At 44.5% G+C, this 16,204-nt stretch overlaps 1 protein-coding gene across 7 annotated transcripts in view; it reads left to right on the top strand.

Moving 5' to 3' along the window:
• The window catches only part of utrn (utrophin), a 233,379-nt gene that overhangs the window by 24,959 nt on the left and 192,216 nt on the right, over nt 1-16,204 (top strand). For all 7 annotated transcript variants that reach the window (XM_056294966.1, XM_056294968.1, XM_056294967.1 and 4 more), the window contains exons 16-30: nt 209-377; nt 1,959-2,092; nt 4,506-4,643; nt 4,790-4,903; nt 5,439-5,594; nt 5,825-5,995; nt 10,440-10,631; nt 11,453-11,587; nt 12,922-13,071; nt 13,759-13,920; nt 14,208-14,339; nt 14,719-14,892; nt 15,009-15,164; nt 15,295-15,465; nt 15,798-15,977. In XM_056294966.1, the coding sequence (XP_056150941.1) occupies nt 209-377; nt 1,959-2,092; nt 4,506-4,643; nt 4,790-4,903; nt 5,439-5,594; nt 5,825-5,995; nt 10,440-10,631; nt 11,453-11,587; nt 12,922-13,071; nt 13,759-13,920; nt 14,208-14,339; nt 14,719-14,892; nt 15,009-15,164; nt 15,295-15,465; nt 15,798-15,977 (2,334 nt within the window). The remainder of the gene's footprint in view (nt 1-208; nt 378-1,958; nt 2,093-4,505; nt 4,644-4,789; nt 4,904-5,438; nt 5,595-5,824; nt 5,996-10,439; nt 10,632-11,452; nt 11,588-12,921; nt 13,072-13,758; nt 13,921-14,207; nt 14,340-14,718; nt 14,893-15,008; nt 15,165-15,294; nt 15,466-15,797; nt 15,978-16,204) is intronic.

Here is a 16,204-nt window from a genome sequence, read left to right as displayed (position 1 = left end):
ATAAGAAATAAATGTATATTTAAAAAACTAACAATATCAAAACGGCAACTGTGAGGACAGTAGGGTCGTCTGACAGGACTCTGACCTCCCTGTGGATGGAGGACACACACCAAAAACACAACTTTCTCTTATGGGGCTCAATGGGGTGCATTGAAACACTTTTTAGATCAATATCCTTCCTTTTCTTCTCCTTCCTTGTGTTCCTCAGTCCCGATTGGTCCAGGTGTCTTCCCTGAGCCCACGATTGGAGGAGCTGTCCACTGAGGTGGGGTCACTGGGGGCCACGCCAACTCTGAGAGACAACGTACTGGTGGTCTCGGCCCACCACGCTTCCACACTGCAGCAGCTACAGAACAGAGATCAAGTGGTCAATGAAGGTACCTTACAGCAATTGGGTGTAGTGTAAATCTGATTTAAATGAAATCAACAGTAACATCGGGACAGTGCTGAAGGTAGAGTGTCATCATGCTGTGAGAGCCTTCCTCGGTAAAGAACACAACCATTACCTATTTGGATGTCTTTTCAGAAAGCTCCTGGCTAGTGAATTCATACCTGTCCGTAGACTGAGAACTAATTCCCCAGTCACTCTTACTTCATCGCTCTCAGGTTTTATAGAGACAAGAAGATGGTTGGCTGAGTCCAGTTCGGTTGGAATTGTGTGAATTTAACATCGACATTTATATGGAGCCTTGGCCTGCCACAAGTAATGGATGATAGCCTTATATGGCTTCCAGAGGCTCCCAATGGTGTACGTGTGTGTGTGTGTGTGTGTGTGTGTGTGTGTGTGTGTGTGTGTGTGTGTGTGTGTGTGTGTGTGTGATCGTGTGCGAGGTTATGTCTCTTTGCCAGCTCTATCTCTGAACCCAAGGACCTGGCGCAGAGCCGGAGTCCTGAAAATCAGTCACCATTTTACCTCCAGAACTTAGGAGCACTGCTTGTCCAAAAAAGTAAAGAACGGGGGGGGTTGTTTGTGTATAGGCATGTGTGCACGTAAACATGTTTGTGTGTTTGTGAGTGTGTGTGAGCGTCTGTCCATACGTGTGTCTGTGCCTCTTTTAGAGCTGTGAGGTTTTGGTTGAGAGCCAAGGAAAACTATTTTATTTATGCTTGAGGCGAGCCTGCTTCTCTCTCTCTCTCTCTCTCTCTCTCTCTCTCTCTCTCTCTCTCTCTCTCTCTCTCTCTCTCTCTCTCTCTCTCATATGCTTATACTGTATCTATACTCTGTCATCTCTACTGTCTTTGTATAAACATAGGAAGGCTATGTAACCATTAAATCACTAGGTAATAAAAAAGGCAAACAGGGGGTCAAGTGGAGGAACAGGGGAGCAAATAAAGACAAAATAGGGTACCGCATCACCTTCCTTATTTGGTTTAGGTAGACCGGTCTCTTAAGTGGGGTTGGAAATCCTTGTGTTGAGGTTTTATAGTGTTTAGAAAAGTTCAGCTACTTTGATTGATTGGCTGGATTTGCTTATGAGCACTCATACATGCTTTCTGAGAGACAGATTGTCAAACATCTGGGCTCCTCTGCAGGGATGGGGATAAAAATAAAACCACACACACACGCAAGCGCACACGCTTGTAGACTGGCAACCAAACTTGGGGGAATCCCAAAATGAGTCGGTGCCCCCTTGTGGTAGCTTGACAGAAATGGTTCTGAATTCTGCACCTCAATTATCCTCCTCTCTCCTCTCCTCACCTCTTCATTCCCTTCCTCCCCTCTCTCCTCCTCCTCCTCCTCTACTACTACTACTACCACTACTACTACTACTACTACTCTTCTTTTGCTTCGACGTCTTCTTCTGCTTCTGCTTCTTCTTCTCTTCCTCCCTCTTCTTCTTCTTCTTCTTCTTCTTCTTCTTCTTCTTCTTCTTCTTCTTCTTCTTCTTCTTCTTCTTCTTCTTCTTCTTCTTCTTCTTCTTCTTCTTGTTCTCCTTCTCCTCCTCCTCCTCCTCCAGCCTTGGCCAGCCTTCAGGCCGTGTTCAACCAGACAGTGACAGACCCAGTGGAGGGCCTTGAGGCCAGGCTGGCAACGCTGAGAGAGGGCATAGTGGACATCCCGACCACGGAGGCAGCAGTGGAGCGGGCACAGGTGAGTGGTTGTGCGTGTGTGTGAATTTGATGACGATCAAAGGATACTAGATAGAGGAACATTTTCTCAAACTGAAAAGAAGTCATCTATTTGACTTGTAAAATTACTATAGAAATCAAGGCAATCAAATCCAAATATTGGATTCTGATATTTCTGTCTAATCGCCTGGAATTCTTTTTTCTTTTTTGATCCGAGGGAAAAGTGTTTTACAAGTGTCACAAATCATGTTGCTGTGGAAATATTTCAGCAAAAGGGCTGTAAATGGTGGTTGTCATCTCTTTGGCATTTCATTTTGCTTGCAGCTTTGCAGCTGTAACTCATGGCACGGTCATTTGGGGACTTCTGAGCTGTTTGTCTGTTTGAACAGACAAGGATCTTGTTTTCACCTCCCCCTCTTTCATACGCGTGCTTGTCGTTACATGGGAGGGTGTGTTAAAAAATTTTTCTCCTTAGAATGGTACCCATTGTGCACTGTAAAAAAACAACAGACATTCAGTTTCCTCTGCAGTGTATCAACCCATTGAGGGGAAGATAGACAGAAGTCTGTGTGTGTGTGTGTGTGTGTGTGTGTGTGTGTGTGTGTGTATGTGCGTATATTTGTTGTGTGTCTGTGTGATTGGTATTGTAGTGTTGTGTGTATTTGTCTCTTTGTGTGCGTGTTTTTGTGAGAGCGTATTCATGGGGTTTTTTTTGTATGTGTGAAGGTGTGTCTATGTGGGCACATGCATGTGTGTGTATGTGTGTCTGTGTGTATATATCCCCCCCCCCCTCCCTCGGTGGAATGCGGGTCGGCCCTAGGCCTTGTTATCGTGGCAGATAGGGCATGGTGCCGGGGGTGGGGACCTCGCACATTCTGGGCACAGAGCCCACTAATCTGTGGCACAGACCTCTTAATAAGTCTTTACAGAAACCAGTCTGCCAGTCACAACACACCAGCCCATGACAGCAACAGCTGCTTTGGCTAAAGCCTCACAATTGGCCCTTCCTGAATCCTATAGGCAGTCAGATTGGTTGTGTAAATTGAGACTTGTGTTTAGGGCTGGGGCTTATTTTAGGTAGACCAGTTTTACTTTATTTTTTCCCCCCTGGTATAAACCCCCATTCTCATGCTGTAATGTAAAGCAGTGGTTCTCAACCTTTTCGAGTCGCGACCCCCAGAATAATCAGGTTGGTGTTTGCGATTTCTGTAACAATCAATGGCTGTGATGTTTTTTCATGCTGATCCTGTTGTGAAGAATGATTATTATTATCTACTAAATGTACAGATGTTTAGTACTGTATTGTTCTAAAAGAAGTCTTGAAGTATACTGAGGGCCAGTGCAGAGCACACCGCCTTTTATACTGACAGCACAGCAATTAAAGACGCAGTACACTTATTTTTTGCATCATGTGTGCCGTGGGTGTGGACGGTTTCATTCTTGTTTTTTCTACAACCATCTGGCGACCCCCTGAAATTATCTCGCAACTCTCTTAGGGCTCTTGACCCCCAGGTTGAGAACCAATGATGTAAAGGATTGGATATGTTGTTAAAACTCTTTCATTGTGGTGTCCGGGTAGCGTGGCGGCCTATTCCGTTGCCTGCCAACACGAGGATCTCCGGTTCGAATCCCCGTGTTACCTCCAACTTGGTCGGGCGTCCCTACAGACACAATTGGCCATGTCTGTGGGTGGGAAGCCAGATGTGGGTATGTGTCCTAGTCGCTGCACTAGCGCCTCCTCTGGTCGGTCGGAGCGCCTGTTCAGAGGGGAGGAGGAACTGGGGGGGAATAGCGTGATCCTCCCACGCGTTATGTCCGCTTGGCTAAACTCCTCACTGTCAGGTGAAAAGAATCGGCTGGCGACTCCACATGTATCGGAGGATGCATGTGGCAGTCTGCAGCCCTCCCCGGATTGGCAGAGAGGGTGGAGCAGCAACCGGGACAGCTTGGAAGAATGGGGCAATTGGCCGAGTACAATTTGGAGAAAAGGGGGGGGGACTCTTTTCATTGTTAGACGTAGATCCATCCACCCATTATCTGAACTGCTTATCCTGCTCTCAGGGTCGCGGGGATGCTGGAGCCTATTCCAGCAGTCATTGGGCGGCAGGCAGGGAGACACCCTGGACAGGCTGCCAAGCCATCACAGGGCGTAGAAACGAACCAAAATTCAGTTCAGCACCAATAGGTGTCTCTTATCAGCCTAGGCAATAAGAAGCCATTTAAGCAGACGTGTCATTGTTAGTTATAGTTGTTGTTCTTTCTGTATGTGTGCGTTGTGTGTATTACCATATCCTCTGTAAAGGGAATATAAAGGTTTCATTTCATTGTCCATTGTTTTGTGATCTCTATACATAGTTTGGCCATAGTACTTCATATCTGTCTGTCCATGTTGTTAGGGGAGTATAGTTTTCATTTCAGTATCCTCTTTACACCAGGGTCTGTGTATCGAGATAGAGCAAACACAGCAGGCCTCAGACTTGGATGAACTACAAAGATGGAGTCAGCTTTCCTCCAAGGCCCGTGATGAGCTGGGCACGCTGCAGTGCATCCTGGGTAGCCTGAAAGACAACAAGGTAGGGCGATCATTTATGTTTTGGATTGAAGCCTGCTGTGAAACCTTTCAAATTATTATTATTATTATTTTTAAAGAAAGTGAAGCTTGTTAATGTATTTCTTGATCATATTGTTTTAAACGTAAAACGGTACTAAATGTTAAAAGGTGCGCGTGGTGGAGGTGGAACGATGGCTGGACACAGTGCAGGAACTGTTGTCAAGGGATGGTACTGGGCAGAGTGACACAGAGAGGCTACAGGAAGAGCTTAACCAATGCAAGGTCAGAGGTCACTCTGTTCTCTCTTTTTTGGGGGGTAGGTGGGTGGGGAGATTCTGTTTATTTTCAAACTCATGCCGAAAAGTTTTCGACACAGATTTGGACACGTGGTAAAAGAGGATCTTTGTTATATTTCGGACACGTTCATTCAGTACGTTTAAATGTAGTGAACCCTGTATGCATTAGTTTATCACAGAGCTCCAGTTTTTGCATCACTTTAATGACATAACCTTTTTCAGAATAACCATTTTAACATTTTATACAAAGGCCATTTCTTGAATAGATTTAAATGAAAGTGATTTTATCTAGAATTTGTTAAAGACGGTTTTTGTATATTTCAGTATCCTCTCTATATTTCAGTATATATTTGTATATTTCATTATCCTCTCTATAGTTCAGTATATATTTGTATATTTCATTATCCTCTCTATAGTTCCGTATATATTTGCATATTTTAGTATCCTCTCTATATTTCAGTATATATTTGCCATGGATAAAATATTTCCTTTGTGCCTTTCTTTGTCTTGCTGTCCACCAGGAGTACGTGAATGAGATGGAAACAGTGGAAAGTTCATTGAAGCAGATGAGAGAGAATGTATGTGCGGTTCAGGGCACTGCAGTACCAGGTCTGGCCAACTGGGGGCAGGCCAAGCTGGATGAGTGCCAGGGCAGGTGGGATACGCTCAGCAAACAGGTGAGGAGAAAAAAAGGTTTCGGAAGTATTTGTTTGTCCTTGTGTTGGCTCTTTTTGTAATGCAGGGACAAACTGGACTGTACCATAATAATGATCTTTTAATGCGTTTTTGCTGCAGTGCGGAAGCCGGTAGAGATGAGTTAATGTGTGAAAGAGTGAGGAAGCGTATGTTTATCTAAGTCAGATGACTAAAATGCTAAGTGTACTCTCTCTGTGCCCCCCTCCTCCAGCTGCTGAGCCACCAAGAGCGCGTGGCAGAAAGTCAGGAGAGGCAGGTGAACCTGAGGAAGGATTTGGCAGAGATGCAGGAGTGGATGACCCAGGTGGACGAGGAGTTCCTCATGAGAGACTTTGAGTACAAGAGTCCTGAGGAGCTTGAGGGCGCACTGGAAGAGATGAAGGTGGGAGACATAGGTCGCAGCAGGGAGCGCATATAAGGCATGGGAGAGGGAGTATTGGGTGAATATAGTTGATCTGCAGTCGAAAGCGATGTTCATCACTAGGATGTTGTTCCAGAATCAAAATCTTAGAGAATCAGTCGAACACCTGTTTTTGTGATTTTTTTTTTTTTTGCGCCATGAAGAGTTTGCAGTGCTTTGTGACCTTCCACATCTATCTCTCTCTCTCTCGCTCGCTCGCTCGCTCTCTCTCTCTCTCTCTCTCTCTCTCTCTCTCTCTCTCTCTCTCTCTCTCTCTCTCTCTCTCTCTCTCTCTCTCTCTCTCTCTCTCTCTCATCTCGAGAAGCATGTCACTGGTTTAAGGAGAAGTTTAAAAGTGCCTAAGGCTAAAATGGAAAAGAAAATGAAACTCAATTTAAATGTACCATGATCATACAACACTGGGTGTTTCATCTCTGCTGTCTTTTTCTGTCTGGCTTCTTACCGGTCTGTCTCTCTTCTCTTCGTATGCAGGGTTTAAGGGTGGCTTCATTAAATATGAATGGGGGTAGAAATGCACAGAAAAGAGCTTTAATAACAGAAGTAATCAAGCAGAAAGGACTGGATGTGCTTTTTCTACAAGACTTGGGCAGGGCAGCATGTCCTTAGCCAGACAAATTTTAGTGCAGGAGTGGCCATTTTATTTTCTTCTATCTTAAATGCAAACATTATATCCAGTACGGAGATTGTGAAGGGCAGGTTCCTTATGGTGATAGCTGAAATAGAGGGTTTAAGTTTAGATATATTAATGCGTATGCACCAAACCAAGGCTCTGAGTGTGAAGGGCTTTTTAAAATGTTGAAAGAAAAATTAAGTGGCATCGAGGCAGGAGGGTGTATTGGGTGGAGACCGGAATTGCTGCACTGACTTTACTTTAGATAGAACTGGGAGGAGCCACACCTTCATCCTCTGTTTTGTCCCATGTCTTAAAGAAAACTGATTTGGTTGATGTGTGGAGGATGAAACACCCTTCAGTTAGACAGTACACTTTGGTCAAAATATCAGATCGCAGAGTTAGTGCAGCTAGATTAGACAGATTTTACGTATCTAGTTCTTTTACTGCTCGAGTTGTTAATTGTCAGATCCACCCTGTCGCTTTTACAGACCATCATTTAGTTTTAATGGAGCTGATTTTATCTCCCACTGGAAAACCAATTTTTTTTGCCATTTTAATGAATGTTAAATTATTGCATGATCCTAATTTTTGTGAAAATTTTAAATTGTTTTGGGATTATTGGAGATCTAAGGCGATTTTCTTTCGCTTACTCAGTGGTAGGAGGTAGGAAAGGCCCAAATTAGGGTATTTTGCCAGCAATACACATATAATTCCACAGCTAACATTAAGAGAGCTGTACAGGAGTTAGAAGAAGAGATAAGAGACCTGGAAGATGTCTCTGTCTCACAAACTGGTCAGCAGAATAGTGATCTCCTACACTGTAAAAGACAGCAGCTGAACTCCTCCCTGCAAGAGAGATCTAAAAGAGCTTTAGTCCAAGCATGCTTCACCAGACTCCAGGACATGGATGCACGAACCACTTTCTTTAATTTAGAGAAGTCAGTGGTTAAAAAAACAACAAACGAATGGCGTGTCTTTGTCTCACTGATGGAAAGGTGACCACAGATTCAGCTGAGATGAGGAAACATGCAGTGGACTTCTACACAGAATTTTTCAGGGCAGACGGCCGTGATGTGGACTCTGCTGCAGAGCTTCTACAGGGCCTTCCTCTGCTGAGTCCAGAAGAACAGGATACACTGAACTTGGACACATAACTCTGGATGAACTGACTGCTGCTGTGTCTCAGATGGTGTCGGGCAAGGCTCCAGGAATAGACTGCTTACCATTCAACTTTTTTTAAACACTTCTAGAGTGTTTTAGGACAGGATCTTCTGGACATTTTTAAAGAGTGTTTTAAAAAAGGGACACTTCCAGTTTCCTGTAGGCGTGCAATTCTCTCTCTGCTGCCTAAGAAGGGAGATTTAGCGCGTTTTAAAAAACTGGAGACCAAGAGGCTCTTTTATGTACAGACTATAATTTTCTCTCCAAAGTTTTATCAAACAGACTGAAAATATTTATTGAACTGTTGATTTCTGTGGATCAATCTTATTGTGTTCCAGACAGGTCTGTGCTAGATAATTTATTTTTAATGAGAGATGTGTTTGATATATGTAAATTATATAGTATAAATGTTGGTATTTTATCTATTGACCAGGAGAAGCCTTTTGACCATGTAGATAGATAATGGTTTTCTTTTCTCTACCTTGCAGGCCTTTGATGTTGGAGAAGGGTTGGTTTCCTGGATAAAAGCTGTTGTGTAGTGAAGGGGGAGGGAGGGTTAAGCTGTCCTGTGCCAGTTAGGAGAGGGATCAGACAGGGCTGCCCCATCTCAGGCCAGCTTTACAGCATCACCATTGAGCCTCTCCTGTGCAGCTTGAGGAGCAGGCTGAGGGGTCTCTCTCTGCCAGAGCTAGTTCAACACCCTTCTGTTGTTGTATCAGCATACACTGATGACGTTAATGTGTTTGCCCAGGGCGAGGGAGATGTCCAGGAATTAAAAGAAAGCCTGGTCCCATATAAAACACTTTTTTCAGCCAAAGTTAACTGAGGAAAAAGTGAGGCTTGTTTGGTGGGTCAGTGGAGCTTGGGGTGCACTCCTGGTCTTTCTGGGAACCTTAGGTGGGGAGAAACGGGTATTAAAGTCCTAGGAGTGTATTTAGGAAGTGAGGACTTTCAGCGGCAAAACTGGGAGGGAGTGCTGGAGAAGGTGGAAGCCAAGTTGTCTAAATGGAAATGGTTGCTACACCAGCTGTCCTATAGGTGAAGAGCTCTGATAGTTAATAACCTGGTCGTCTCATCTCTATAGCACATACTCATTGTTTTAGTGTCACCATCAGGCCTTGTGGAAGAAATGCAGAGGCTCCTGGTCAATTTTTTTTCTGATCTGGTCAGCACTGGCTGAGTGTCGGCCCTGTCTCCCTGTAGCAGAGGGAGGACAAGGACTTGTAAACATTCTATCCAGAACTGCGGCTAAACAACTTTTTCTTCTGAGATAATCTGAAGCTTACCTGACTGGATTTACACCCTTTTACAACTCAGTGGTTGAAGCCTGGCAGATGCTGGAGGTCATACAAACTTCTGACCCTAGACCAGGAATGTAGCTTTTTGAGGAGCCACTGTTTGCGAAATACCGCTTTTTCCTCTGCTACAGTAAATATTAAGTTTGTTGAGGCTGTCATCACTAAACTGGGCCATCTTACAAAAACATCAATGGAAACACCTAGTTGCATCACCAACATCAGGTCCTCCAGAGTGCTGAGGAGGGTTGTGGACGAAGCCTGAAAGTCCCGGTCTGGGCCACTGAGAGCGTTTGCCAAAAAATTGTGCTCTAGCTGACGAATAGGATGATGACAATGAGTATGCTTTTCCTTCCCTTGATCATCAGTCCTGCTGTTGAGGAGTGGTGAGGGGGGAGCGGACTGCTTCTTTCCCTGAATACACCAGTGTTGGGTAGTTTCAGCTCTTGTGGGAAGAAACAGTTTTATTACAGCTGTGTGAAGGTACTTAACCTTCACTCTCTGATTGAAGTCGAGGAGTTGAGGTGAACTAAGGTTTTTGCTTCAGACTGTACCTCTAAAGGCAGATGGAGGGGCCTGTATAAGCCTCCTGTTGAGAAACGGATGGCTGATCTCTTGTGAAGATGGACATGGAGCAATAGCTACAAACAGACACAGAACTCACCTGGATCCAAGCACTGGGGAGGAATATCCTTTCTGTACACAAAGGGAAACATTAGAGCATTTAGTGGTCTCTTGTCCTCGATTAGTGGGCTTATTTAGAGTTCTGCAGGAATGATTGAAAGCTTTGGGAGAGGAATTCTCTGTCCCCTTGTTTGTTTTTGGGCCTAAATATGCAGTAAGAAAAAGACTGCTTCTGGTCCTAGGGAAATTTTTGTTTGGAACTGCTAAGCTAGCGATCTGGAAGACCAGGAAGAATAAAATGTTAGGTCAGGACTGAACTGATGTGGTGCAGAGTCTGAAGGGTTTGGTGGCGGCTCATCAGAGGATAGAGCACTCTTTCTACACCCTAACCAGTAATGTGGACTCTTTCAGGGCTCTGTGGAGGAACCGACAGGTTTCATGTTCACTTAGGGAAGATGGTTCACTTATTCTTAATTTTTAATTTATGGTCATGTGTGGGTGTGTGGCTGTGATGGAAGTTTTTTTGTGTATATAATTTGATGGAGCCGGAGTAATGATGCCTGAGATTTTATTGTTTTTTAGCTTACCGGTTTATGTTGACATGATGGGAATGGAGGATTTTTATAATGTGATGTAAATAAGTTATTTTAAAAGTCAAAGTCTCTCTCTCTCTCTCTCTCTCTCTCTCTCTCTCGCTCACTCTCTCTTTCAGAGGGCTAAAGAGGATGTGCTGCAGAAGGAGGTGAGGGTGAAGATCCTGAAGGACAACATCAACACATTAGTGTCCAGAACATCATCCCTTGGTGGCAGTAGTGGACAGGAGCTGACCTCGGAACTGGGGGGAGTGCTGGCCAACTACCACAAGCTTTGTGACCGGTTCAAGAGCAAGTGCCACACTCTGGAGGTAGTGTGTGTGTGTGTGTGTGTGTGTGTGTGTGTGTGTGTGTGTGTGTGTGTGTGTGTGTGTGTGTGTGTGTGTGTGTGTGTGTGTCATAGAGACAGAAATGTTGTTTGAATTGGGGGCTGGTCGAGGAAGAAGAGATTTAGCTTTTTTTACAACATGACTGAATCTTAAACTAGTTCAATGATGGGCTGAATTTCGGTAAAAATGCTAGTTATAAGAAAACCTATATCATATTCATGCTTACCATAGCTGAAGTATGCTTATGAACATACCACCCATGATTCAGTGCTAGAATGACATGGATTTAATGCACTATGTCATTTCCTGGATACCCAGTGTTGATCCCCTCAGTAGGAGAATGAGAGTCTGGGGGGGTTTGGTGGTGATCCTGACCCTTACTGTGAATGGTCAGTAGAGCATCATGGTTTAAGGGTCTTTTTTTTTTAAAAACTTTTTTTTTAATATAACTGTCTGGAGGTCTTACTGGAGGCTAACTGTCATCCATGTCATTGAGATGCGGCTCTGCCCTTATTTAGTCTGTGTCAATTGCCTGAAGTTTGTTAGTCACCACAGCCTGTAAGTTTCTTTAAGGCACAAGTTTAGATGTCTTCTGTGTGGAGGAGCATTTTGTTCTGCTGTGAAGCTCGGTGGGCAGACAATGGCACTAGCCAGGGCCTGTGTATATGGCAAAACCTCCTTCAAATCCTGCTTCAGTCTAAAATAACACCCAGAGACCACATATCTAGTTGAACACAGTGTGTGTGTGTGTGTGTGTGTGTGTGTGTGTATCTTTTGTGATTTGGGGGTGTTGTATTGGGTAGGAGGTGTGGTCCTGTTGGATGGAGTTGCTTCAGTACTTGGATCTGGAGCAAGCTTGGCTTAACACTTTGGAGGAGAAAGTCCAGGCTACTGTCAATGTTCCGGAGAGCACCGAGGCCGTCAATGAAGCCCTTGAGGTGCACAGGCACACACACGCACACGCATACACACGCACACACATGTACACACACGTGACCATTTTTCCAATAATTTCTACACACTAAGCATCAAAGTCTTTTTCTACTGACACCACCTCTCTCTTGCATCATCTTGCTCCACATCCTGAGTGTGTTAATGAAGTTCACCGTGTTGTTCCTTAGACTGGGTCTGTTTAGTCCTGATCTGCTGCTATATATGTAGACCGCTTGCAGCATCCCTGTCACAGTCACTTTAATCACTGAGCTACTTCTACCATGTCACATATGGTGATGACAGAAAAGGAAGACCCTTGAAGACAAGGTCTCCTCTTCTCTTTCTTGTCCTTGTGTGTGTTTATATGCATTTTTCCCCCCATTTGATTTTCTTATATTACCTCCTTTCCGCTTCTTCCATCATTCCCCTCTCTTGCTCTCTTCCTCCTCTCTACATCCCTGTCTCTCAACCATCTTTTTTCCCTCTGCCCATAAACTTTACATCTGTGTCTCTCTCCCACCGTCTCTGTCTCGTCTCTCTCTCTCGCTCTCTCTCTTTCGTTCTCTTTCACTCTCTCCCTCCCCTGAGCCCTACTCTGTGTTCTAATCAGAGGAACCCTCCCCAGGCCATGTCTCTGTCCCACTGCGGGGGAAGGGAAAGGACATGTTACGTGCCCACATAAACAGAGACTGTGGCGTCAAAATAAGCCCTGTCACTGCACACTTCTGCCTCACTTCTCCCTCGTTAGCCGTCTCTTGTTGTTTCCCATCGACATCTTCATCTGCGATGTTCCCTTCCTCTCCAGTCTCTTCCTTCTCTCGCTGTTTCTCTCTGACATTGTCAAGCCCTCACTTGTTGTCTTTTTTCTTTTTCTTTTTTCGTTCCCATTTGTGTTTTTTTTTCTCTTTGTGTTCTTCAATTCTTTGGTCACTGTCTTCGGGTCATACGTTTGCACTGTCCCTGCGGACAGACTGTCAAGTTAATTTTAGCGATTTGATCTAGTGTTGTACTTTCAACATGAGACTTATGGTTGAAATATCTATTTTTGTGTTTTAATGGTGACTGTGTAGAATTTATATACCTCCTCTCTTGCTCTCTGTCTCGCTCTCTCTCACTTCTCATCCTTTTCTTTTTCCTTCATTTTTTATTGATTCTTTGGTGCTGCCATTCATTGGACATTAACACTCTCTATGTCTCTCTCTCTCTCTCTTCTCTCCTCTCGCTGTCTCTCTCGCTGTCTCTCTCTTTTGCTCTCTCTGTCTCTTCTCTCGCTCTCGCTCTCGTGCTCTCTCGCTCTGTCTCTCTCTCGCTCTCTCTCTCTCTCCCCGTCTGCCAACAGTCTCTGGAGGGTGTGCTTCGACATCCCGGGGATAACAGGACTCAGATCAGGGAGCTGGGTCAGACGCTGATAGACGGAGGCATACTGGATGAACTGATTAGTGAGAAACTAGAGGCCTTCAACTCGCGCTACGATCAGCTCAGCCACCAGGTGAGATCCCTCTCTTTGGGTGGATGTGGGTGGTCGGATGGTTGTTATTTTGTGTTGCTGTAAAAAATGAATATAGTGGTTAAAAGATATTACAAGTTTCTAAATTCACTTTATTGGGATTATGAAATTATGGTTTCATGTTTGACACAAAATATTACTGAGCAAATCTGATGAAATTGATCTCATGCATAGTTGATATTACGTCAGAATTTTTTTTTGTCTCTTCAAGCTGGTTATAAATAAATAGAGCAAATTGTTTTAGTTAGGTATTGACACAATCTATATGAAATCTAAGACAGATTGATTTAAGATGTAATCAAATCTAAATAATAACTCGTGTAATTGGGGACCTATTTTGGATAAGCTTTTTAAATGCATTTTCATATCTAATTTAAAAATAGACCTTTTTAAACATACACAATTCACCACAATCCTCCCAATATTGCACTGAAATTAATCTTGTAGTTTAGTACCTGTAGAAGCCAAATGAAAATGGCAAATAATGGATAAATCCAGCAAATGTTTTTCTTTTTTTGGAAACTTGGATTATGAGCTCATTCAGGCTACTGCGCCTGAGGAATTTCATCGTGTTAAATCGCATGTAAAAGCAGCCCCACCACCCCGTTCTGTTGGAAGGTAGAGGCCATTTTTAATTTTTTTTTATTTTTCTTTGCATCTGTCCTCCAGGCCGTGAACAGGCAGATCAGCTTGGAGCAACAGCTTCAGACGCTGAGGGAGAACGAGCAGGCTCTCCAGACGCTGCAGGAGTCTCTGAGCCAGCTGGACCACACACTCACCTCATACCTCACCGACCGCATCGACGCATTCCAGCTCCCACAGGAGGCACAGGTACACACACACACGCACACAGATGTGCAAGAAGAAGTTGGATGTGCGAACATAACGGGCACCCACTCACAAATGAACAGATGCAAGCAAACTTTTTCACTCTGATACTTACACATAAACATACAGCATACACCTGTGCTAATGCAAGTAATTGTAGTTGAAGATACTTGCATTTAAGCTGGTGTGCATACACAAACACGCACACACACACACACATACACTTGGTCCTTGAACTCCCTGACTGCAAGGTGGCATAGGGCATTCATCTCTCCCCCCTCCTCTTTCAGAACATCGGAGCAGAGATTGCAGCTCACGAGGTGACGGTGGAGGAGATGAGGAGGAGGAACGTGGCCAACCTGCCTCCCGCCTCCGGCGATGCCAAGGCTGCCCGTGGAGGGACCATGTTGGACCAGCTCCAGGTACCACTGACCCCTAGTGGAGAGAACTTGGAGTTGCAATGCCACCGGAGAGCGATCACTCCCCTCTCGCTGTATATTGCTGTTTTTACTACTGCTTCTTCTAATCATACTGCTATAGCCTACTACTGCTGTATTTTCCCATATATTTTGCCCCTATATGAGGAATCCTTTTGTCCCTTTTGTTCCCTGGTTCTTCCTTTTGCTTTTCTTTGTCATATGGGGTATTTTCTTATATGTTTGTAACCAAGTGTTTAAATTCCTGTATAGATCCTTGTGAAAAATGTGGTGTATTGCTGTGATCCCACTAATCTGCATTGCTTTCAGTTTGTTTCTAAGACTTATGTATTGCAGTGTTAAACACATCCTTTACCTTCTACAGAGGAAGCTGAGGGAGATCTCCACCAAGTACCAGCTGTTCCAGAAGCCCGCTAACTTTGAGCAGCGCATGCTGGACTGTAAGAGGGTCCTGGATGGGGCGAAGGCTGAGCTGCACATTTTAGATGCCAGGGACGTGGAACCTGACAAGATTCAGACCCACCTTGCTGGCTGCATGGTGAGAGCTTAAGTTTATTTGCAGCCGATGAATGAAATTATTTTTTCTAATTTTTTTTCAAGCTTTTGAAGAGCATAAATGCTGATATGCTCGTCCTTGCTACCTTCTCTGTACAGAAGCTATACAAGTTGCTGAGTGAGGTGAAGCTGGAGGTGGAGACGGTGATAAAGACAGGCAGGCAGATAGTCCAGAAACAGCAAACAGAGAATCCCAAGGCCATGGACGAACAACTCACTGCCCTCAAACTGCTTTACAATGACTTAGGGGCACAGGTTATTCACTCTTTTGCAGCTGTTCTACAAATAATAAAGAAATTACCTCTGTCAAGTGAAAACCCATCTTAATTTTCCTGTAGCATATTAGTCACGCTTACTAATGTCACCTGTCCTCTTGTCTGCCCAGGTGACGGAGGGAAAGCAGGACCTGGAGAAGGCTCTTTCTCTGTCTCAGAAGTACCACAAGGAGAGCACCGCCCTGCAGGACTGGCTGACCACCACAGAGGCTCCGCTCCAGCAGAAGAACAACTCAGGAGACATGCCGGCTGACATTGATGCTGAGATTGCATGGGCTAATGTGAGAAACTCTGTATATGTGTGTGTGTGTGTGTGTGTGTGTGTGTGTGTGTGTGTGTGTGTGTGTGTGTGTGTGTGTGTGTGTGTGTAATGCTAGCATCTTGTGACTGGTTAGAATAAATAGACGAATGAAAATTCAAGTAGAAGAATTGACCGCTAATGTATTTTTGTCTGAATTAGTTTGTTTTCATTAGCGAAATATAAAAGTCAGTTTATAGTTTGTTATTAAGAGCAAACTATGGCAGTTATGTGAAAATAAGTTCATTTGAAAGTAATTAGCTATACATGTCCAACATGTTCACTGCTGTGTCTGCATGCATGCCTCTACCTCAGGGTCTGCTGAAGGAGTCGGAGCGGCGCAAGGCGGAGCTGTCCAGCCTGATGGAGACCAGCGCCAGTCTTCAGACTCTGGTGGAGGGGAGTGAGTCTCAGCTGGAGGACAGGCTCTGTGGCCTCAATGAGGGCTGGGGTCGCATCCGGACCTGGACTGAGGATTGGCTTAGTGCTGTGCTGGTGAGACCAAGTGTTATAAATATTCATCTTGGCCTCCAAGTAGTCAGGATATGGGACCTGCCAAATGTTTTTTTTTTTGGGTCCGGGTGGGCCTTCATCTTCCCTACTAAAACATTGCCACTGAATAGGACAATGTTGTGTTCAGCGGAGTTGTTGTTCCTGTGTGAGGAAAAGATTTTCCCGACACTGTGTTGGCCTTACTACCTTTATATGAATGACGAAATGGG

This window comes from Lampris incognitus, chromosome 15, assembly GCF_029633865.1.
Source record: "Lampris incognitus isolate fLamInc1 chromosome 15, fLamInc1.hap2, whole genome shotgun sequence".
NCBI lineage: Eukaryota > Metazoa > Chordata > Actinopteri > Lampriformes > Lampridae > Lampris > Lampris incognitus.
The sequence above is the reverse complement of the archived record's forward strand: the minus strand, read 5'-3'. Positions and strand labels throughout refer to the sequence as shown.